At 41.7% G+C, this 23499-nt stretch overlaps 1 protein-coding gene across 1 annotated transcript in view; it reads right to left on the bottom strand.

Moving 5' to 3' along the window:
• Positions 1-23499, bottom strand: part of LOC117246681 (glutamate receptor ionotropic, NMDA 2C-like) — a 93881-nt gene that overhangs the window by 40207 nt on the left and 30175 nt on the right. Inside the window, exons 4-8 of the mRNA XM_033610597.2 lie at positions 18447-18512; positions 15589-15777; positions 13227-13567; positions 12663-12777; positions 5473-5684 (exon numbers count right to left, since the gene is read on the bottom strand). Coding sequence (XP_033466488.1) covers positions 5473-5684; positions 12663-12777; positions 13227-13567; positions 15589-15777; positions 18447-18512 — 923 coding nt within the window. The remainder of the gene's footprint in view (positions 1-5472; positions 5685-12662; positions 12778-13226; positions 13568-15588; positions 15778-18446; positions 18513-23499) is intronic.

Genomic DNA, 23499 nt, shown 5'->3' with positions numbered 1-23499 from the left:
TAAAATATGATCTTTTTTTTTAAACCTAACCACTTGATTTTGTTGCTTAAACTTACACGTTACAGTGTATTTCAGCTGTGTGTCACATAGCGATGCTAAAGGGAGCCCTGTGCTTCTCTATAAGACGCAGAGGGTTGTGTAACACCACAACTATTTGAGGACCTGGGAATAAGAACGGGTTGGATTCCTACATCTCTTGGTATGTCCTCTGCTCACAGTTACACATGTTTAGTAGAGCACTTTTCCTCTGGTGTGCTGTATGTTCACATACCAGAAAGCAGCTGGAGAAGTGATTGCATGAATTGATTTTATTCTGAACCTGTTTTTTTACAGCCCATATTTCAAACTGTTGGTTGAGGAAACAAATCTCAGTTTCTCACTCGTAGTAAGTGATTGTCCACAGAAAATGCAACATGAAAGCTTTTAGAAACCATAGTCTGGTCTCAATGGATGTCTCAAAGAACCTTAAAATATGCACACACATTCTAAAGAAACCCATAAAAAGACTTTGTAATCAAGAATTAGCATTTCATTTCCTGATGATGACAAACAAAGAAAACCACTTGAAATTATTCATTAACACTATCCTGGCAGATTGAAGGAGGAATGACAGTGACATGTCTGTGATCAGAAACGCGTGCTACCTCTGACTGATTATTCCAACATTATTGACGAACAGCAGGTTTTATGCCTCACACTTTGTCTCAAATGTCATTTGCAAATAAATTACTTTTAAATGCAAATGAGAGACTGCAGACAGAGAGATCCCGAGGTGTTATTGGGTGTGCACTTCTCAGGAGTCCAGGTAAAAGTTATCGATGAAAAAGAATCAGTTATGAAATTCAATAAAGAGAGAAACCCATCTGAATAAATAAAGTCAGGAGCTAATATCACATGCACACCCTAGGTTCATGCCCAAAATACATATTTTTCTTCTTACCTGTAGTGCTATTTATCAGTCTAGATTGTTTTGATGCGAGTTGCCGAGTGTTGGCGATATCAGCTGTAGAGATGTCTGCCTTCTCTCCAATATAATGGAACTTGACGGCACTGGGCTTGTGGTGCTCAAAGCGCCCAAAAAATTACATAACCTGGTGACTTAAGATCATCCACAAACATTGTTGCGAGCAATTTTCTGCAGTAACTATTTTCTTTCTGCTGAATGACACCCGCCAACCAAATCACTGGGCAAAAGGAAGAGTGCATCTACTGCCAGCTCACTAAGCATCACTGAGCTATAGCTGACATTACAGCTCAGCTGAGGAGGACGCCATTATTATTTACATCTAGCGCATGTGATGAGCAGAAGCCTATCGTCCATGGGTAGACGATAGGCTTCTGCGCAGGAAACAGCCGGCCAACAGGTCAAATATAGCAGCTTGAGCAATGGCTGTCAGTGTCTGATTCTGACACACAAGGGAGCCTGTAGCGGTTTTATGAGACGTATCGGGCATTCATTGTAAACCCATATGAGTCAATGACGTAGTATAAAAAGCAAAGAAATCCAAGTAGGGTGGGAGGTAGGGGTAGTGAATGGGTCAAACAAACACTGGACTTTCACTCAGGAGACTGGTGTTTGTGTTCCGTGTTAGACGTTGAGTTTTGTCACGTAGGTAACGCCACATCACGTGACATGCTCGTTAACTTACTTAAGCTACATAACAAACGTCGTTAATTATCTTTTGTCTAAACCTAACCAAGTAGTTTTGGTGCCTAAACCTAAAATCCTTCCTGTGAACACAGACATTGATTTTAAAAAGACACTATGTATGGCACAAGCCATCATACATTCTGAGTGTCCAAAATCGACGCCAGAGGAGCACCTAGAGCATTATACTTTGAAGCGTATGGCCATTGCTCAAGCTGTCGTATTTAATTAGTTTGGAGTTAGAACATGTTGGCCAACAGTATCACCGTGCTGAAGGAGGAGTACATCTACTCATGGACAAGAGACTTGTGCTCCTTACAGCACAAAAGGTAAACATCAATGGCGTCCCCTCAACTGAGCTAACGTTAGCTATCTCAGTAATGCTAGGAGAGCTAGCAGTAGATGCACTCTTGCTTCTGCGTGGTGATGGCAGTTAGCGGGTGTAGTTTGAGAAAGAGAAAGTAGTTCCTTTAGGAAATGGCTCACAACAACGTCTGTGGATTATCTTGAGTAATCTGTTCATTATCGTTGGAAAGAGACATTGCTGTTGTGTTTTAGAATGTATTTTTTTGGTGCTTTGTGCTCCAAAGGTAAGAAGAAAAATATGTATGTTTGATTTTGGGGTGAATTGTCCCTTTATAACACCCATCAATCTGAAACAAGGAGACTGAGACATCAGACCCCAAAAGGCCAGAGATCTTTATGACAACTGAGTTGAAATTTCCAGAAAAAGCCAGTAAGTGGATGTTTTAGTTTCCTTGTCAAATCTGAAACAGTTTGATACGGCATATAAAAAAGAGAGACAAGCTTGGCTTTGAGTGTCTTAGTCACACTCTGAGCTCCCATTTTTCATCTCAAAGAACATTCACTATTGATTTTAGCCGGATTTCAGAAAGACTGTCACAGATTTGAAATGAGAATCACGTTTACCGATAGCTGTTGTAAAATATATTATGTGATTTGTGAGACAGCTCCTGTTGTCATTGTGGAAACAATAAAGCTAAAGTGGTTGACACTACTTTAACAACAGAGTGCAATTAAATTTATGACACACTTGTACCTGTATTGTATGTGGCGGTTTGAACATAATGAAGACATTGCGTATTCCTGACGAGCACCAGTTGCAGGTAGTCAGAGGTAATAGCTGTTTAATGGCTGTTTTCTGCCGTGCTGCAATCTGTGTTTGACACCAGAAGTGTGTTTTTGAAGTGCTTAGACACTCAGCACACACAATTACTCTGTGTTTAATGAAGTGTGGAGGTTCACAGTGTCTACTCAGAACTAAACTGGGGCAGAGCAACAGAAAGGGAGGGTGCAGATGTCTGCGTGTAGGACTGGGTGTCATTTGAAATGTTTAAATGTCTGTGTTGACATGTTCCCTAAGTTCTGGTACCCATACTGAAATGTTACTTTACTTTCAGAATTCTAATATATATATTTCTCTTACATATAAGGCTGCCCCCTAATAGTCAACCAAACATCAGTCGATCAAATGTTAGTTGTTAAGACGCAGCATGTGTGCGGCCCCTAATTTCCAGGGCTGGTACCTGCGGTTATTCCACAGGCTAGTTAACAACATGTCGGGCAGGAAATCCAAAGTGTGGGATCATTTTGAGAAGGTGAAGGACGAACCCAAGGCGATATGTAAACACATCTTCATTGGTCGACTACAAACATGACGTATCATCTGAAACATGGAAGTAGCTACATGCCCATTAGCCCACAGCGTCATTAACAGGCGGCTCGCTCAGGGTGTGACGTGCACTTGTAGATAAAATATAGGCCTATATTAATGAAGGTTCATTAGTACAGTTTGTATTTCTCTGTAATGTAGCACAGTGTTAACAATGTTACTGATACTATTCTTTCTCACACCTTCAACTCAAACCACCAAAATATATAATTGAATTATTAAATTTATATCATAAACATGCGGGCGACTAGTCGACTAATGGCCCTAAATGATGACTGTTGGTTGACTAGGAAAATTCTAGTTGGAGGCAGCCCTACTTACATGAAAGTCTGTCTTTATTCTTGCCATGTAAAAAGAAGGAGACTCCACACTTTTCAACAAGTATAGGCCTGTTTCCAAACTTGTGGGTCTTTGCTCAAACTCTGGAATCCCTCCAAAGTGAACAACTTGAAGTCTATCTTCTGCATTATTCAACCTAGTATCGAGAGAAAGGGCTGCATCTGGCAGCTGTTCAACGACCACAATGTAACAAGATGGGGCAATCATGCAACGCCACTGTACGTCCATTAAAAACTGGTTCTTGTTGCCACAGACAGGCAGGGGTTGTGTAAGTGTCTAAAGGTTATTTTTATTTGTAGGCAAAGCAGAAGCTTTCTAAACAACGAATAAACAATGGAGCTTGACAGTTCATTCTTTACCTTAAAATCAACAGTGAGCAAAACAATCTGAAGTCAAGGTCCAATTACGCACCTGTTTTGGAGCTTTTGGACTAAATGGACCTTGAGCTTTGTTGTTGTTTTTTCATCTGCTGTTTCCAAAGTCAAGGATAAACCAGTAAAATCAATTTTTTAGTCAACAGTCAAGCCAAAAGTTCAGAATTGTGAGAAAAACATGGTGAAATCTTTGGTCATTTGAGACTGTACTTTGAGACACATCCACATAAAACTCTGACAATGTAACTACCGCTGTGATGCATGTCTACAAACCAATCAATCAGAGCACAACATGACACACAGTACACTGGAAATCGAGCGTAATGCTGCTGCAACAAACACATTCACCTAAAACTCACTTTACAAAACTCAAGAGGCCATGTTGCCCTCTTTTCCCACAGCCAAGACCAGTTTTGGGATATCATCTTTGTCTGATGAGTTCAAAACTCAAAACATTTGTGGCATAAGAAAAATTTAAGCATGCAGCAACATCATGTTGTATGACATCTAACAAATTAGTGCCCCAAGAATGACATAACCTACTTAAAGTAAAGTTACATAGGTTAGGTTTAGGAAAAGAAACATGGTGAAGCCATACTTTAAAATAACTCAAAGTCACACGAGACACAAACACCAGTCTCCTGAAGGAAAGTCCTGTGTTTGTTTGACTGATTACGTGGGTTGTATACAAACATGGGATATATACAATTTGTGCATTGCTTTTCAGAGACGAACGTACAAACAGTGCATGGGAACAGTATGATCATATCAGCATTTCTAAGAGAGACAGAGTTCAGGTTATGTGTACGTGAGCTGAGTTTCTCATTAGCAGAAGAAGGGGATGGTGAATGGCGTGACAACTAGGCAAGACAGCCGCAGACCACTGTCCGAGGTCGACAAACAACAAAATCAAGTATTTTTCAACGAGAGGCTGGGACATTTCCAGCCGTGTTTGTAGCAACCAAACTGAGTATTTTAAGCCAAAACATGATGTTCTCCTAACCCTACCTAAGTGGTTTTGTGCCTAAACCTAACCACACGTTAACCACAGAGTTGTCACAACATAAACTTGAAAACCGAAATGTAAAGATTCAACATATCTGCTCCATATGAAACATACTGTAACATATCCATGATTTGCAGAAATGTACAAAGCCAGTATTTATTTGGCAACTAATTTGCTCAAGTGGACCTCGAGTTTAAATTGGTTAATTAGCCAATAATTAAACGAGATAACAAACCTGACCAACATTCAAAACCAGTTTTGGGTCCTTGAAAGTTTTCCATACCCCCAAAAGTATTGGGAGGAGAGGTTCAACACCAAGCCCTATCTGTGTCTGCATGTCTGTGTTAATGTGCCAGTCCTACGTATGCTCACATCTACATGTTTGTGTATGTGTTAGCGTGGCCGCATGTACCCGTCTGTGAGATTGGACTGGCGCCTGCAGGGAACCGTGTTGCGGACACATGTGCCTGTGCCCGGGTCCACGTTCTCCACCATGACGAAGGGATGCTCCTCCAGCGTGGCCACGGTCAGGTGACGGTCATCGGAAACCTGCTCCAGGAAGCTGCCGTATCGAGGCCAGACGGGGTAGCGAACCTGAATGATCCCTCGAGCGTACGTACCCACCTGGAGAGGCAGGGTGAGAGACAGAAAACTCATTGTTAGCATGCACATGAGTTTGAATCTCAGCTTCGATCAGCCCCTTCTCTCTTCACCTGTCTTGTGTCTCCCTGCTTCACAGGATGAATGCTCTTTTTTAATTTTAAAAAGGGAAATTTGCATGTGCTGACCTGGAGAAAGAGGATTAGAAGATGAAAGAAGAGTTCATTAATGTATGAACGAGGAGACTTTAAAGTGTTTGAGTAAGACATTTTGGGGGGAAAAAAAGCAGAATATAAAACAAAGAGCAAACCAACTGCATCACATAAATAATACATCCCAGCATGTGTTGCCTTCAATCTGTGTTCATTTTCTTGACTGATTATTCAATTATTAATTTTCTATTTTCAACTGAGTAAACAAATTGAAATGTCACTATTCATAAATGGGAACCGTTCAAATGATCAGTGGTTTTTATTATCTGTCTCTTTATGTCTTTTTGTGTGTAAATAAATAGTTGAGATACTTATATGAGATACTTATCCATAGTCAATGTATTACATGCAGTAGGTGGCAGCTGGCCTGCTCCCAGTTTAGGGAAGCACCACAGAAGCTCAGCAATGTACTGCTGTGGTTTGGGTTGAGCAGAAAAATGTACTTTAGCCATTTAAAAGGCCTACCTGTAAAAACCAATATCAGTCTAAGTGGCTGCTATACTGAGAATATTTTCATTGCTTTACCTTGCTGTCAACCCCCCCCCGCCCCCCCCCCCCCCCAATGTCACGTCTGTATTGCTTTGCAAAATCGCAGCTGTGGCGGGTACAGCACCATGCCACAGGTCAGCTGTTTGGGTCAGACTTTCAGCACCAGGGGTGTGCCACATCATCTCGTTCACAATAGTACCGGTATAATTTTTACTCCCAATATTTAGACTTGTTGACAATGACGTCATACTGTTACCCACGGCAACAACAAGCATGGCTTAAAGGTCTTTGTACTTCACGGCCATTCGTTGCGAAATAATAAATTGAAACACAGAAAACCAACCATTATCCATTTTTTGTTTTGAAATGACCAAACGAAAAAGGAAAAAAACGATCTGTCTCCTGTTTTTTATTTGATAATAAAGAAAAGAAAAAGGGAAAACGAATCGTTATCCATTATCCGTTATCCGATTTAATTTGGGAATTTAAATAAAACCTGTGGGAAACTCCTTTCTCTATTTTTTGTTCGTTTCTTCTCTGTGACCAGTAAGTTGCATTCATGTGGTGTCGGAATAATCGGGAAAATGACTTTCCGGCTGGGAAAATACGCATGAACGCCCACTCATGTCGGAAAAACAACTTGGAGATAATTTTGGAACAGGAGTTGCCGATTTGATGGAAACTGACGTCACTTTCACAGAAAACTGGCGGACGAAAAGGAACGTTTGGTCCATAGTAATAAAACTTTTAATTAATTCACGTATTGCATATCATTTTTTGCGGACATGTAACGTGTAATGTGGTATGCCGTTAGTTGCTGTCCATGTAGAGTGACCTAGATTAGTTAGAAAAGTTATTTATTAGCATAACATGTCAGATAAAGCAATATTCTAGTAGTTATAGGAAATGTACATGGTCTGTATGTACATTTCATAGACCATATGAATGCAACTTACTGGTCACAGAGAAGAAACGAACAAAAAATAGAGAAAGGAGTTTCCCCACAGGGTTTTTTTAAATTCCCAAATTAAATCAGATAACGGATAATGGATAACGATTCGTTTTCCGTTTTTCTTTTCTTTATTATCAAATAAAAAACGGAAGACGGATCGTTTTTTTCCTTTTTCGTTTGGTCATTTCAAAACAAAAAACGGGAAATGGTTGGTTTTCCGTGTTTCAATTTGTTATTTCGAAACGAAAAACGAATGGCCACAAAGTACACGGACTCTGAAAGCGAAAGTATTATAGACTCCGCGGTGGTTCCAGAAAGAGGAGCAGCTTCAACATCCTGAATGTTTTATGAACAGCCCCGGACTTCTCAGACTCTTTTAGTGACTTACCACTCAGAGTGAACTCATTCAGTGGCTCCTCTGGCAGCAGCACAGCGTCTCTCCCTCTCCTCTCTCAACGAGTCGGTGTCAAGTGATTTTGTCATAAACCTTTGGTAATGTAAACCTATGTGATGCTCATGACTCTGAAATCTTTTGAAAAGTGAAGTTTCATTTTACCCAGATTGCAACTTTCTGACCTGAACAGCTGATCTGCAGTGTGATACAGTACATGGCACAGTTAGGCTTTTGCACAGGAATATGGAAGTTATAAGGTTGAGAAGATGTACTCACAAAAGAAAGGGCTGTCTCACGGCAAGGTATTGCAGTGAAAATGTTTAAGTATAGCATCCACTTACACATTTTGCTGCTAAGCCCCATTCAGAGCAATGCATTTCTGAGCTTCTAGGGTGCTAGTCCCGTCTGCCTCTCCAAACAGGGGGCATGCCGACGATATACTACTGTATATGATACACCAACTATGGGTAAGCATCTCATAAAGCCCCACTTCAAAAGTTCAGAATAATCCCTTTAAAATATTTGCTGCTTCTTTAATAATGGAAAGAGTATTGGTGCTAATAAAGCTCGCTGAACTGACTAGAGCTGACAAACAGATACGCTGACAGACAAAGAGATAATGTAGTGAGTTAACGATTGGGGAAAAAAAAAAAAAAAAGCAACAGACTGAGTTTTTCACTGTCACTGGGAGCCACTTTGGACCAGAATTGCTGTATAATGTCACATCAGACAATGAATAATCCCATCGATGTCGGTGCTAAACTCAGTGCAACCCTCTGTGTGAGAGCCAGGACTGTTTGTCATATCAACCCAACCTAATGAGCCGTACTGAGCTCAGCCAGCGCCGACTCACTGCATGTGAAACTCGCTCGCTCACAGCTTTAATGAGACCTCTTTTTCATACCAGCCCTTGATTTGTTCTCCTTCTCGCTCATACTAGCGCTCTTCCTTCGTCATACATGGGTGATTTAAAAATCCGCATGAAGGTACAGTGTGATGTGCGAGACGGTGATTTGTTTCTCCGCACCATCTGTGAATGACAGAATCGCAGAGATGCCAGTTGTGATGATCAGTCATTTCAATCTGTCTTTTATGGGATGTCTCATCCACTCATGGGGCATCTTATGCTGAAGCTCTGTCATTCTCACACAGTTGGGAAGGTGCCAAACTCTTATTGGTTATTGGACGCTGGGTTTAAACACAGTATGAGGGTCTTGGAATGTGTCCAATACTTCATGTTAGAAATCAAATTAAATGCATTATTAAACGTATATTTTTTAAACTTCTTCCCAGGGCAGCCCATTTTAAAATAACGCAGCATGAAGTATACAGCTCCTTCTCTTCTTTTAACGGACGTCACACAAATTTTATATAACATTTATAGACCTTCGCTTGATTTACTAAAATTCATGTTTTTTAAATAAATTTTTCTCATCGCTCCTGACAGAGTCATCCAGTCATGGTCACGTCAGACCTCTGCAGCGAACAGCATGAACCACTCTTCTTCTCTGTCCACTACACTGGCTCCCTGTTGCTGCTCACATCCAGCTCAAAACTCTGGTGTTGGCCTACAGGGCAGTGAAGTGACCCATTAATCAGAGGAGCATGTGTTCGCACATCTCAGTCAAGGCTCTTTTCAGTGGTGGAATGAGCTCCCCGCTGAAGTCAGAACAGCAGAGTCACAGCCCGTCTCCCCCCCAGAGCTGAAAACCCCATCTTTTCAGACTACATCTCAACAACCTTTGCTTACAAAAAACAACATCTCTATGCACTTTAACCCTAGCACAAAACCTGCTTTTAGTTACGTGTTTAAAAGGGATGCATTCACAATTTTGGATGATATCTGTTTCCAAACTGGTTTGCACACAGCAATTGTGAGTCGCTTTGTACACAGATGTGTTACATTTGCATATTATTCCAACGCTCTGGTTAATGTCTGGTTAGTTTAGGCACTACAACCATTTGCTTATGGTTCAGAAAAGATCATGTTTTGGCTTAAAATACCTGGTTCTGCCTGCACAATCATTGCAGGGAAAGAAGCTGTGTCTCAGTCAAGGACAACCTTTTCATGCCACTATCCTGGCAGGAAACTCATTCAGTAACATTACAAGTAAACGTTTCACCTTAAAAGTCGCCGGCAGTCGGCCCAGTGAATTAAGTTATTTTTTCTCAGACTCCAGCTGCTGTGAGAGGCAGCAAAACATCCTTTCATTTTATAGTTACAGTTTACTAATAAAACTCTCCACAGTATGAACAGTGGTTACATGAGCCTCAAAACCAGCCACAACTCAGCCCTGAGCAGAGTGACCGTCCTCTATTGACCAATCAGACTGCAGTGTTCACAGCTCCACCTTTTAGTACCAGATCTGTGTGCTAGGTACCCCAACAGAGGGGGGACCAAAAATGGGGACGGTACGGAACCGTTCAGGTGGAAAAGTGGTGATGAGAAGAACAGAAAAGGAGTAAAGAGAGGAGAGAAAAGGGGTGTTCCCTGCCCAGAATGTCACCCAGCAGCATCCTTCAAACAATGATAATGAATAACATCATGTTAAACTGTCAGGGTGTCACAGTGGAAGACTTGAAATGAGCAAGTACACCAGAACCCGTCGTCATTACGGATGAGCTGCGTGACAAGAAGAGGAGGGGAAGAACAAGAAGCAAGAGATCAGGTTGTACCGAGGACAGAGTGAAAGGGACTCACAGAGTTCAGACACACGCACCATGTCTTGTCGTGCTGAACGCACCTGAACATGAGGACAGACAGATGAAGTGGTGCCTGCTCAAGTGAGGCATTAAGATCTACACACACATATACAAACCAAGACCCCACTTCAGCACAATTACATGTCTATGTTCATACACACACTCATACACACACTCATACATACACACCAGCCAGGAGGTGACATTGATAAAGTAGGTTGGTCTTTTCCAGGCCAGAAATAAATGAGTTCAACTGTAGCTGTGAGATTACGTTCGGGTCTCTCTGTTTAGACGCACTTTTTCAATACACCCGCAGGCTTTGAAAAGTGTGTGTGTGTGTGTGTGTGTGTGTGTGTGTGTGTAAAAGGGAGAGAAAATACTCAAGAAAATTGCAAGGCACGGTGACGCTGAAACCAGAGTTGAGAGAAGGAAATGGCTTCAGCAGGAAACAAACAGACGCACAGCATTATTGATCTGAAAACACGCCTACACTTGCACCTTCAAATACCATCTGTCTGCGCTGTTCAGAGTATTCCAGGAGTTATTTCGTGATCAATTGTTTAGGATTAGATTTTTATCCACTTTCCCTCAACCAGCCGTCTAGTTTCCCCCTTTTCTAAAAATGCATCTTGACGTCTCCAATGCAACAGGCGTGAACTTGTTGCATCCAGACAGAATATAAATGCAGGTCAGAGGGTTTTCTAACCGTGGGATGCAGAGCCAGAGAAGTGAGGCAAAGGTGCATGCTGGTGTTCTAGAAACAACAGGAAGATATTGTTTTGTAGCCGGCCCTGCTGATTTGGCCCGTTGGCCGACACGTTCGGCACAGTTGGAGCTGCAGCAGTGGGTGTGACACGCAGCTTACAGAGGCAATTAAGACACATAAAGACCCTCAGCGCCAAAAGTCATGATTCGCATAAAAAATTCTCCTTGTCTGAGTCATAACTCAGTGATACACACATATTTTTAGATTCAGTGTGACTTACATTTTAAGATTATCATTATCTCTGATGTCTCTCACAATTAAAGTCCATGAGTCTGAAAAAACAGATGCTCATTAAAGCTGCAGAACTCACTTGAGAATCATCACGTTTTTAAGATTATTTCAGTATCAGAGTAATCCAGTGACAGGTGTTTGTACATCACTGTACACAGGAACGGAACTGCTAATGGCTAATTCAGCGAACATTTAAAGGAATACTTCATCCCCCAAATGGTCAATGCTAACCACTGCAACACCATGCCGCCGTCATTTGTTTATCAATTCCTTACCCTGCCTTACGCTGAATACTTTAAGTAAATGTTTTTTCTTGTATGCCTCCAAATCCAAAAACTGAGAAAAATCTTGATGAATTGAAGTCATGCCTTTAATCGATAGGACAGTTAAGCGTTGGGGGGGGGGGGTGACATGCAGCAAAGGGCCACAGGCTGGAGTCGAACCCGAAAGGGCTGTCTGTTTGTGAAGTACTGAGCATAAGACTGGAAAAATGAGACTTACTGTAGATTATACTGCAGGGGTTACTTTATTTATTTCTTTATTCAGGATCTCCAGTTATTGTTACCGCAGTAACGACTAGCCTTCCTGGGGTCCACGTAAAAAACAAAAGCAAGACAAGACATCAACTGCATGAGTTGTAAGAGTTTGTAAAGGGATATTTTCATATAGTTTTGCTGTGTTAAACAATGGACCCCTATGACTTCAGTTCATCAAATTGAAGTCTTCCCATATTTTTGGATTCTTCGTTCACCAGAGGTATGTGAGAAAAACAAAGTTTTCTACGTGAATTAAACATAACACAGGCTAAGTAACTGATACACAAATGGTCATTTAGGGGGTGTAGTATTCCTTTAAATGTATGCCAAATTAATTATGAGCAGTTCCTGTTTACAATGCACAAACAACTGTCGCTGGATTACTCTGATACAGTATACTCAGGCAAGTTCTAAAGTTTTAATGAGCGTCTTTTTAGTGATCTCTAAATGAATTTATGGACTTTAAATGAGACAGACATCTGATGTAATGACCTCAATATCTTACCTTTTATATACAAGAACAACATCAATACATATAAAGCTGGAGAGTGAAAAACCAAGACTATATCCCAAAAACGTAGGGTGGTTTCTCTTTAACCTGTTGCCCTAAAACTAACCTGAACCCTACAAATAAAAGTTCCTTTATGGGCACGTAACGGGGCTGACATCAATTGTTCCTGCGCCTCAGTGCCAGCATGTTTAGTGATGTTGTCCCGTACCTTGTCCCAGAGTCTCTCTCGGTCCAGAGCGATGATGACCAAGGCAGGGTTGGAGAGGAAGCCTTGGCTGTTGAATGACAGATCTCTCCTTTCCCACGTCACATTCAGCATGTGCCTGCAACCCACAGGAAGTCATGCAAAGTATGTAGCGTGCAATCAAGGGCTTTGATTCTACATCACTCGAGTATTTGCATATTCATTTACAGATAAACACACACAATGATAACCTCCTACTTAAACCTAAAGCTCCCCTGGAGGGTTTAATCTAGCGCGGGAGTCTGGAAGTAGCTCATTAGGGGGTGAGAGAAGGAGCTGATTGGTGGAGGGCAGAGTGTTCCTGCGGAGTGACATCGCTGTCTGTCTGTTAAGGTATACATCTTTGACAGACTGGGGCTGTGAATAATGAATCCAGGTCGCTTTGAAATTCAGAACATGTGAAAAAGAGGCGCAACATGCTTTCACTTCACGCTGTGTATCTGAAGCTGAAGTTCTTCTGTCCATGCATCAGGAACTTTTTATCTGGAACTGATTCAAGTTGTGTTTACTGACAGAAGTGTGACTCACCTGAACAGAGTGTTGTTGTCTGAGTGTTTAGCCAGTTTGGTGCAGTCGCCATGTCCCTCAGGAATAAACCCGTACTGCTTCTTGAAGCTCTCGGCCCCTTTAGCTACGATGGCGACGCCCTCCCTCACCCTCTGCCGCAAGCTCTTCCTCCACTGCTCCGTGATCACACCAATAACACCGACGGGGAAGCTGACAGGTGGAGGGCTGTCGGGGTTGCCCACGGCCTGACTGGGGAGGATCCAGATGTAGCCTGGCCCCAGCAGACCCACCTCAGCTGCCTGACTAAACAGGTACTGCGCCTCCTCGTAGGAGCAATACGCCAGCAGGACCCGGGAGTCCACCTGCAGATAGGAAAGAAGTCTGTTAGAGAGAAAACAGCCTCAACATGCAGCACTGCTGTAGGTCATCAAGAGCCTGTAGCACCAGCTGTTCCTCAAACTTCAGCCTGGTTAGAAATAAAGTAGAGATTTTAGATTCACTAAATGAAAGCAAGAAAAAATTAAAACATTTCATTACACACTGCACAAAGTTCTTACACAGACATCAGTTTTTACTTAAAAGACAAGTGAGTAGGATTTAGAGGGACCAACTGACAGAAATGGAATATACACTCACTGGCCACTTTATTAGGTACACCAGTTCAACTGCTCTTTAACGCAAATAGCTAATCAGCCAATCACTTGTCAGCAACTCATGTAGACATGCTGAAGACAACCTGCTGAAGTTCAAACTAAGCATCAGAATGGGGAAGAAAGGTGATTTAAGTGACTTTGAACGTGGCATGGTTGTTGGTGCCAGACGGCTGGTCTGAGTATTTACTGGGATTTTCAGCACAACCATCTCTAGGGTTTACAGAGGATGGTCCCAAAAAGAGAAAATATCCAGTGAGCCAAAATGCCTTGTTGATGCCAGAGGTCAGAGGAGAATGGCCAGACTGGTTCAAGATGATAGAAAGGCAACAGTAACTCAAATAACCACTGGTTACAACCAAGGTCTGCAGAAGATCATCTCTGAACCAACAACACGTCCAACCTTGAAGCAGATGGGCTACAGCAGCAGAAGACCACACCAGGTGCCACTCCTGTCAGCTAACAACAGGAAACTGAGGCTACAGTTCACACAGGCTCACCAAAACTGGACAATAGAAGATTGGAAAAACGTTGCCTGGTCTGATGAGTCTGGATTTCTGCTGCCACATTCAGATGGTAGGGTCAGAATTTGGTGTAAACAACATGAAAGCATGGATCCATCCTGCCTTGTATCAATTGTTCAGGCTGCTGCTGGTGGTGTAATGGTGTGGGGGAGATTTTCTTAGTACCAACTGAGCATAGTTTAAACACCACAGTCTACCTGAGTATTGTTGCTGACTGTGTCCATCCCTTTATGACCACAGTGTACCCATCTTCTGATGGCTACTTCCAGCAGGATAACGCACCATGTCACAAAGCTCACATCATCTCAAACTGGTTTCTTGAACATGACAATGAGTTCACTGTACTCCAATGGCCTCCACAGTCACCAGATCTCAGTCCAATAGAGCACCTTTGGGGTGTGGTGGAACGGGAGATTCGCATCATGGATGTGCAGCCGACAAATCTGCAGCAACTGTGTGATGTCATCATGTCAATATTGACCAAAATCTCTGAGGAATGTTTCCAGCACCTTGTTGAATTTGTGCCACAACAGCTTCTATAACGTGTGTTATCACTCTTATCACGACATAAGACAATAAAATAAGAAAAAAAGACAGGTAGCTTTTCTGATACTGTCTACTTTTCTCTTTGTTTTCCATGGTCGGTCGTCTTTGCTGCTGCTTCGTTGTAATTTGCTCCATACAATAAAGCGATCCATTGTCGCATTCACAGCTTTCTCCTTTTAATTGTTATCATCCCTCACACTGGCTGCCAATCAGGGCTTTTGATGTGTCACATTTATAATTCCCACACTTGAACGGCGACAAATTGGTTCCCTGTGAAGGTTTTTTTAAATTGAAATGAATTAAATTACATTTTTTAGGTATATTTTGCCTCTTTATTAGGAAATGGGTGCACACAATATACTGATAGTCAATTAAAAATGTATTTATAACTTTTGTATAGGCCCACTTTAATACTGCAATAATAATGTGTGGTTATCACAGAATCCCATTTCACACCTGGTTTGGCATCACAGCACACCATTTGAGAACCACTGCTCTGTAAAGGTATACATATAAGAAAGTCTTACCTACATATAAAAAGTATTGACAGTAAAGTTTAATATATTGTTTAGCACCCTAAAACTGAAATACAGGCAGAGGGCAGAGACTCTGCAGATAAATACACCGCCACACATCAGTCTGGATTCTCAACTCTCATCCTACCTGCTGCAGCATGCGTTTGGTTTTCACATCATTGGCCCCAACAGACATTTCCAGAGACAGGATATCCTGTAGATTCCACAGGAAATAGGAGGTATCTGTGTAGGACTGAACTATATCCACAAAGGTGTCGTAGCCCGGCAGCATGCTGGTGATCACTGCAAACTCGCCCCAGTCATACTCCTCCATGAGCTGTAAACAGGGACGGAAAGAAATTAAGTGAAATCATAATAGCTAAAATAAAATGTGGGATTAAGAATCACTGCAAATGATTGACCAAATTGTGAGTGACTGATGATGAGAACATCAGCACTGTCATGTCTGTACGTTAGCTTGAGTCAGTAGGTCGTTAGCTAAGTTTAGCTTAGCATAAACTCAGTCCTCTTAAAGTGTACCAGAAAGTGGACCAACAGAAAAGGGACTCCGTTCTTTATGTGTTCAACTTCAGCCCTGATGGGGCCTCAGTCCTCTTTCTGTTCACACTATAGCCTGTATATAATACCAGTCCATACCCATTGGTAGCTTTGTCACCTTCTACCTATGCCAGTCCTCAATGCCTATGTGCAGTTTCACATAGATTGACCACGTCAGTGAGTAGAAAAACGTGGGACAGACAGAATGACTGACTGACAGAATGACACACTGACAGTTTCCGTGATTATGTACAGCATACCATACCATGACTTAGTCATACCAAAAATTAGAAAAAACAACAACATTGGTCCACAGGAGGAGCCACAGCGATCGGTCGCATTTTAGCCATTTTTAAGCATTTTTCTGTTGTTATAGCGCCACCCAGTTGCCAATTAGAGTTCAATTTCTCCAGTCACCTTGAGGCGTCCTGTTCTACATATCTACCAAGTTTAGTAAAAATCCATATGGCGGTTAGGCCTAGATAAGAAATTAGCTCTCTAGCGCCCCCATTTTGTTTGATGGGGTCAATAATGGAGGGGTCCCCTCAGATTATGTGTGGTCATATGCCTACAAAGTTGCGTGGTGATGGGTGAAACCCTTGAGATGTTATACACCTTTATGTGATGAGCCACGCCCTCCACAATATTCATTGCCTTATAGAAGCTCAGTTTTAGTAAGTTTTCCAACTGTTGCCAAGAGGGAACTTTAGATATTGGTCCCTAGATTATGTTCACCCAGTTTCATGCAGATCGCTCAAACTTCCTAGCAAGAGATCGATTTGAAGTGTTTTTCAAAAAAATTCAAAATGGCGGAAAATCTATATAAGCGGAAGTTATGGGTTCTTGAGGCAAACGTGTTCCTCATGAGGAGAGGCATCTCTGTGCAAAGTTTCATGTCTCTACGACATACGGGGCATGAGATATGCCCATTCAAAGTTTGCAATTTCAATCGGTTGCTATAGCGCCCCCCTTTGGCCAATTGATGTAATATTGTTTCATTGGCATCCTCCCATGACCCTCTACCACTGTCCCAAATTTCACATGGAATGACCAAGTCAGTGAGGAGAAAAACGTGGAACAGACACACAAACAGAGTTTTCGTCATTATATACCAAGATATTGAGGTAGTTTATTTTTTTACTTTGACGTGGCACTGCAGTGAAGTTATGAAGCCCCTCACTTTCAGATGAACTTCTGTGTGCTGTAGACTGTTGCTGTCTGATGTATTCTACATTCCACACCTGGAGACATGCAGTATCTTCTGTGGACCAAACTACTCATTGTCCCGAGTCCCTGCAAGCGTTACAGGTCAATGTGGTTTCGTCTGTTTTTTCAAGTGTCCCAGTTCAATAACGTGAGCTAGAGGGCTAAATACAACGGCAAAGAGCAAAGTGAACCTATGCAATAGAACACACAGTGCACAGGTTAAGTGAACCGCACCACGGACTTGAAGCGAACCAAACTCAGATCACCTCCTGAGGTAGTCTGAGTACGGTTCTCTTCAGAGGGGTGTTCACATATGCGCAAAAAATGCTGAGTCACTGCTTTGAGCCGCACGTTTTTTTGTTTTGTTTTAATCAACTTTATTGAGACAGTTATTCAAGTTTGCAAACCTTAACTGCACCTGCAAGTCTGTCAAAGCAGCTGTTTTGCACAACATCCTGTGAGCAATGATGATAGGATTCGACAGATTTGATACATAATTGATTATGCTTCATTTAAAAAAACTAATCATGTGTTTTGTGAGATTTTCGCCATTGAAAGCATGTTATATGTACTCTGTAAGGGGCCATTTTTCTCAAAAACTAACAAACACGCTTGTCTGACTCTTAACAACAGAGAAGTGCTCACTCATGTGTGGACAGAGCCAGGCTCACTGTTTACTTCTGTTTCCAGTCTTTGTGCTAAGATAGGCTAAGCTAACCGGCTCCACCTATATTTATCATACAGACATGACAGTGATAAAAAAGTTCTCATTTAACTGTTGGCAAGAACGAACCAGAAGGCTTTTAAAATCCTAACTGATTAAAAAACAACACTTCATCACAAATTCACAGGCCGTAGTGCAGCACCGGATGTTTCTCGGTTGTGGAAATGCTCCCATCAGATGTTGACATACTATGAAAGTTATTGTGTCACAGACTGAACTGAGATTACCCCACTGACTCACAAAACATCAGTGGCAATAAGTCCCCTGATCTCATGTGAGTTTGTACAGTCTGTCATAAATACAGATTGTATTGGTTTGTGAAAATCAGGCCAGAACTTCAGATCAAGGATTCCCCGCTGATTGTTGTCCCTACATGGTGTTAATCAGCCTGAGAGCTCCCAGTTGCCAGGCTTGACCCAATAATCATTTGGCGGGACAACCTAGATATCAATCCCAACAATGAGCTTTAAATGAGGCTTGATTGTGACTTACTGTAACCCTGCAATGCTTTTCTGTACCTTGAACATGCAGACAATCTGCTGCTCCAGAGACGCTCCCATCTGCAGGAAGGAGGACCCCTCAGCCTGTAAGGAAACACAGAGTCTCATTTAAGGATTCAGGTAGGGAAAATCTTTCATGGGGTGAAAAGTGAATGACGCAACAGCATCTCGGGAGCTGGTTTTGCTCAAAGACGCATCAGCAGGTTGGATGTTTGCCGTCAAAGGGGTTTGAAGCAGTTTCTTGACACTGAAGTAAGTTTTTTCTCCTTGCTTTGCTGCCTTCTTGTCCGTGTGTTTCTTTAAAATCACAGAAAAACATCCCGTTTCATTTTAAGACTGTCAGACATGCACTTCTGAAAACGCATCATTAGTTCTGACTGGGCTTTATGGATCAATATCTTGCATAAATCAGCGAACCAACAACCGAGTACACCGTTGAACTTTCTGCCACAATGGAAGCAAACTTGACGAAAGGTTTTTTAAATTAACTCATCTGCTGCTCCTCATTTCAGCAGCACCTTTAACATCGTTACTGCTGTGGAACATTTAAATTTGGATGAAACTTTACCACTACGAGGACTGTGCATTTTAATAATTTGTCCTCTTGTTCAAAAAGCATACAATCACTTGTACAAAAAAAAACCCATCACAGTTAAAAGTCACGACACAGTGGAACAGCCTCCCAAAACCAATTAATTTGATGAGAAGTGACAAATGGGGGGAAAAGAAAGGACTAAATTTTAAGTGAGCTTCGCTCGGACAAAGACACGTAAGTCGGCTTTATGAAATGTTCTCTGCAATGTCCTAAAAAAGTGTCAGTGGAAAATTTATACAAAGAAGAAAGCATTAAAAAATGGGAGTGATGGGTACAACACGCAGCTGTCAAACACACACTTGCACCCTACAGTAATAAAGACGCAGATGCAGAGTTACTACAGAATATTTATGTTACAGTTTCCCCCTCTGTTGTCGCTCACATTCAACTATGGAGCATGATCGTCCATATTTAGCCTCAGTCTGGAACAAGTGTCTCCGATCTGCAGGTATCAGTCCTGCTGCTCTCTTTCTGTCAAGAAGGGGTGGTCCAACGTTGCATGTGTGTGTCTGTTAGCATACATTTGCATAGCGACTCGCTGTGTGTTGACAGATAAGATGGACGTTATAGAGCTCACTGAACCCATGTCCTTCAAATAGCATTCAGATAAAGTAGGGTATAGGAGGAGGAGGACTACTGGAGTATGGAGAGGGACTGGATACAGACGCAAAGAGCCAAATCATTGACTGATAAAGAAGTTAAAGATCATTTTTTGTGAATTAATTAAAACCTTTTACTTCAAAGGAGTTCGTCATCCACAAAATGAGCATCTGTATATCAATTACGACCCTTGTGTGACGTTGAACTCATGAAGATAATGGTGTTGTTTGGAATTGGAATAAAGGGGTTCAAAACATCTGTTTCCAAACTCTCACACAACTCGTACAGTATAATCAATGTCTCATTTGTTGAGACATATGCTCAGTACTTCCTAAACACATGCATTTTCATTAAACACTTCAGCATACGAGGAGTGCGCTTGAGCAACTTAATGGAATGCATGAGAAGAGTCCAAACACATACTTGCTCATGCAGGTGTATTAATTACTAAGGTTTCAGCATAAATGCATGTTTGAGAATTACTGAGCATACGACTGGATAAATGAGACTTTGATTATACTGCATGAGTTGTGTGATTGTTTTTACACAGATTTCTTGATGTAGTTTTGCTGTTGATAAATGTGGCCCCCCTTTACTTAAATTCATCAAGAATGTTTGCTGTTTTTGGATTCTTCATTCACCGTGGAGGATTGCAAGAAAAATACAGTTTTCTTCACAAATTCAACGTAACACAGGTGAGTACTTGATATATAAATGGGGATTTTCGGGATGAATTATTCCTTAACCCTATGGGCCCGAATGACGCAAACTGCGTCTGAATTCACACCCGTTCTTCTCTATGGATTTTCTCCACAACCGTGTGTCATAGAGAAGCCACGTATATCACGTGAAACTTGTCAGTAGTCCAGTGTTTTCACAGCGAAAAAAAAAAAATGTTAAAGTTACACTAAAATTATGTATAACAAAGCTTTCATACAGCTTTGCGCACACATTACTCTTGGATGGATTACTTGCGAATGCAGAACCAGGACCAGAGCTTTCCAGTGATACCACACACATCATTGCACTGTCATCCCATCACGCTGTAAATACAGATCAATTGTCTCCAAAATAAAAACCTGACGAATTTCTTTACAATCCATGATACAGATCTTGTTATCAGTCACTTCATACAGTGAGGAATAATATTATTACTATTTTTCTATGATCTTAGATGTAAATATTGCACGTTTCTTTCAAATAAAACACATTTTTGACTTGTGAATGAGTCAATGGAATTTCTTGCAATAATGAAAAAATACTGGCAACCATGTCCGCCTGGCACAAACCACATGTTTTGGACAGCTGTGAAGTGACAGAATGTCCCAGCATCATGGTTCTTATATTGCCAGATTCCAGAGAGTCTCCCCTCTTCATATATGGCAGAACATATCAACTTCCAACTTGCTATGGTGAGATACATGTAAAAATGTAAGAATTTAGTTACAAAGATTTTATTTTTCATTGATATAGAAATTAATATAAAATACAGGCACATAGAAGGAAATGTGATGATGGCAAATCTGGTTAGCCCAGATTGTCCTGAAAGAAATAAGATATAGCATGTGTATGTAGCCTTTATAATGACTGTGATATGGGCTTAAAAGTAAAGGCAGGAAAAATACCCCAAAAAAGGCCTATGGCCCATAGGGTTAATTTTGTAAGTCAGCTAATAGCACAAACAAAACAAATTTCTATCAAGAGCAACAAGTGCATTCCCAGAAATCATTTGGTGATTTGCAGGTCAAAAGATGTGTAGACATCTATGACAAAACTGGATGAAATTCGGTTGAAATTAAACATTTTATAGGTTACATGTAACTGTTTTAAAAACCTTTAAATTACCATATTTAGTCATTTAAAATCTGTTGAAAGAATGGTTATATGCCGATAAAGGCTTTCATTTGACAAGCTAATTTAGCCTAGTTTACACAGAGAGATGACTATGGAAGTACAGAAGCATAATGCATTCACTTGAGAAAAAAATAATTGCCCTATTTATCTGAATGAACAAAATTACCACCTCAGAAAAGTGAGGTGCGCAGAAGAACACTGTTTGACTTCCCCTGGAGATCCCTGTCTGGAGGTCCGGGTGCTGGCAGCGGCATGGGGGTGAAGCCAAACACCGTTCATCTACACACACTGTGAAGACACACAGCTGGTTCAATATCAGCAAAGTTTCCCTTTATATTCATTGTCTTGTGTGGCGATCAGCAGTGATGTGGTGGTTCACTTTTACACTGTGATCTGTAGCCTATAGTTCGGCTTTAGCTTCTAACTATCTTTGTCTTTTTAACCTGTTGTTGCTGCTGAGTCAGTTTGACATCCTGGATATATCCTTCAAACACAGACTGTAGACCCCTCTGTCTGCTTCTCTCTGGAATCACTGTTTTATTTCTCCAAAAATATGATCATATTTCTTCAGGGAGTGCAGTTAGTGACAGTGTGGGCTCTATGCTTACTCTGACAGCTTGTTGGACCATCACAAAGGGGCGGGGCTTAGCAAAAGGTCAATTCTGATAAATAATCTCGTTAATACATAAATACGGATAATTTCTTTATTCAAGTGAATGCATTGTGCTTCCATACAACACAGTGTTTGGCCTCCAAACTACCAAAACCATGCCGAATGGGCAGATCCACACGTTCTCTTTCTGTGCACATACATGCACACGCACTGACACACGATAAAACTGCATTCAGGTGGAAACTAACAGCAAAACTAGACAAACATTTTAACAGATTCAACTGCAACTGTCCCCCAGTCTGGAGGCCATGTCCCTGCCTGTTTTCAGATGGGACTGTGTAATAACGGAGCTTGGATGGAAGATCTAAGGGGCCGGACAGTGCTGCGGGGCATAAGTGGACCTGTGATGTAAGCAGGTGCAAGACCATGTTGGGCTTTAATACAAGTAGTAATATTCTGAATTTGATTTAATAACAGACTGGGAGCTGGTGCAAGACGGTGAAGATCGGGGTAACATGGCCTCGTTTTTTTTAACATCTGTACAGCAGCATCCTACGCTAAGTGGAAACAGGAAGTCTGGGAAATGCTAAAACACAGCGACACACATGCATGAAGATAGAGAAGTCATGCATGAGACGGGAGGGAGAGAGTCGATAGTGTTAAACTGTCAAGTGCCGTTTGGGACCAGGTCTCAGATCTTCTCAGTCTGTTCTCGTCTCAGAGGTGACTAACTGTCATATCTCCTTCCTGTTGCTCTTCCCTCTCCCACAGCTCAGAGGCTCCGCAAAGCCCCAGAGAGCCGAGCAGCCCGAGGAATACCACAGGAATATCACAAGTAGACTCTCCCTCGCTCAATTTTACCAGTTTTATCTCTGTCTGAGCTTGTTTGAGTCTCACCTCTGGAGGCTCAAACTCCAGTAGACCACTGACTGGGCTGCACACCAGAATAGCTATAAAAATAGCAGTACACAACCATGCCAAGCTGTCACTGAATAAATAAAAACTGGCTCTGGATTGGCAGCCCTGGTTAGCTATAGTGTCCCACTTCATGTGGTATGACGGAGTGGCGAGGTGCATCATTTGAAGAAGTGTAATTAAAATCCAATTAGTTTTGTCTGAGCTATTAAACAAGCAAATAATGTGGTGGCCTCCCTCGGGCCGATAAGTGTTTCATCATCCAGTTAGCGGCATCTTAAATTGTGAAAAATCAAACAAACTCAGAAGCTAATGTGATGAAAGACATCCTCTTCCCCCCCCGTCACAGTGAAATCAGGCAAGAATTACAACAAAATTACCTTCTTTTTCCGCGTCTAACTCTCACACATATGCTCACATGAGAAGACAGAGTTCACCCTCCCCCCGCCTCTCGTCTTCCACTTCCCAGCCGTCTTGTTCTCACCACCTTGGCA

This window comes from Epinephelus lanceolatus, chromosome 21 (assembly GCF_041903045.1).
Source record: "Epinephelus lanceolatus isolate andai-2023 chromosome 21, ASM4190304v1, whole genome shotgun sequence".
Classification (NCBI taxonomy): Eukaryota; Metazoa; Chordata; class Actinopteri; order Perciformes; family Serranidae; genus Epinephelus; species Epinephelus lanceolatus.
The sequence above is the reverse complement of the archived record's forward strand: the minus strand, read 5'-3'. Positions and strand labels throughout refer to the sequence as shown.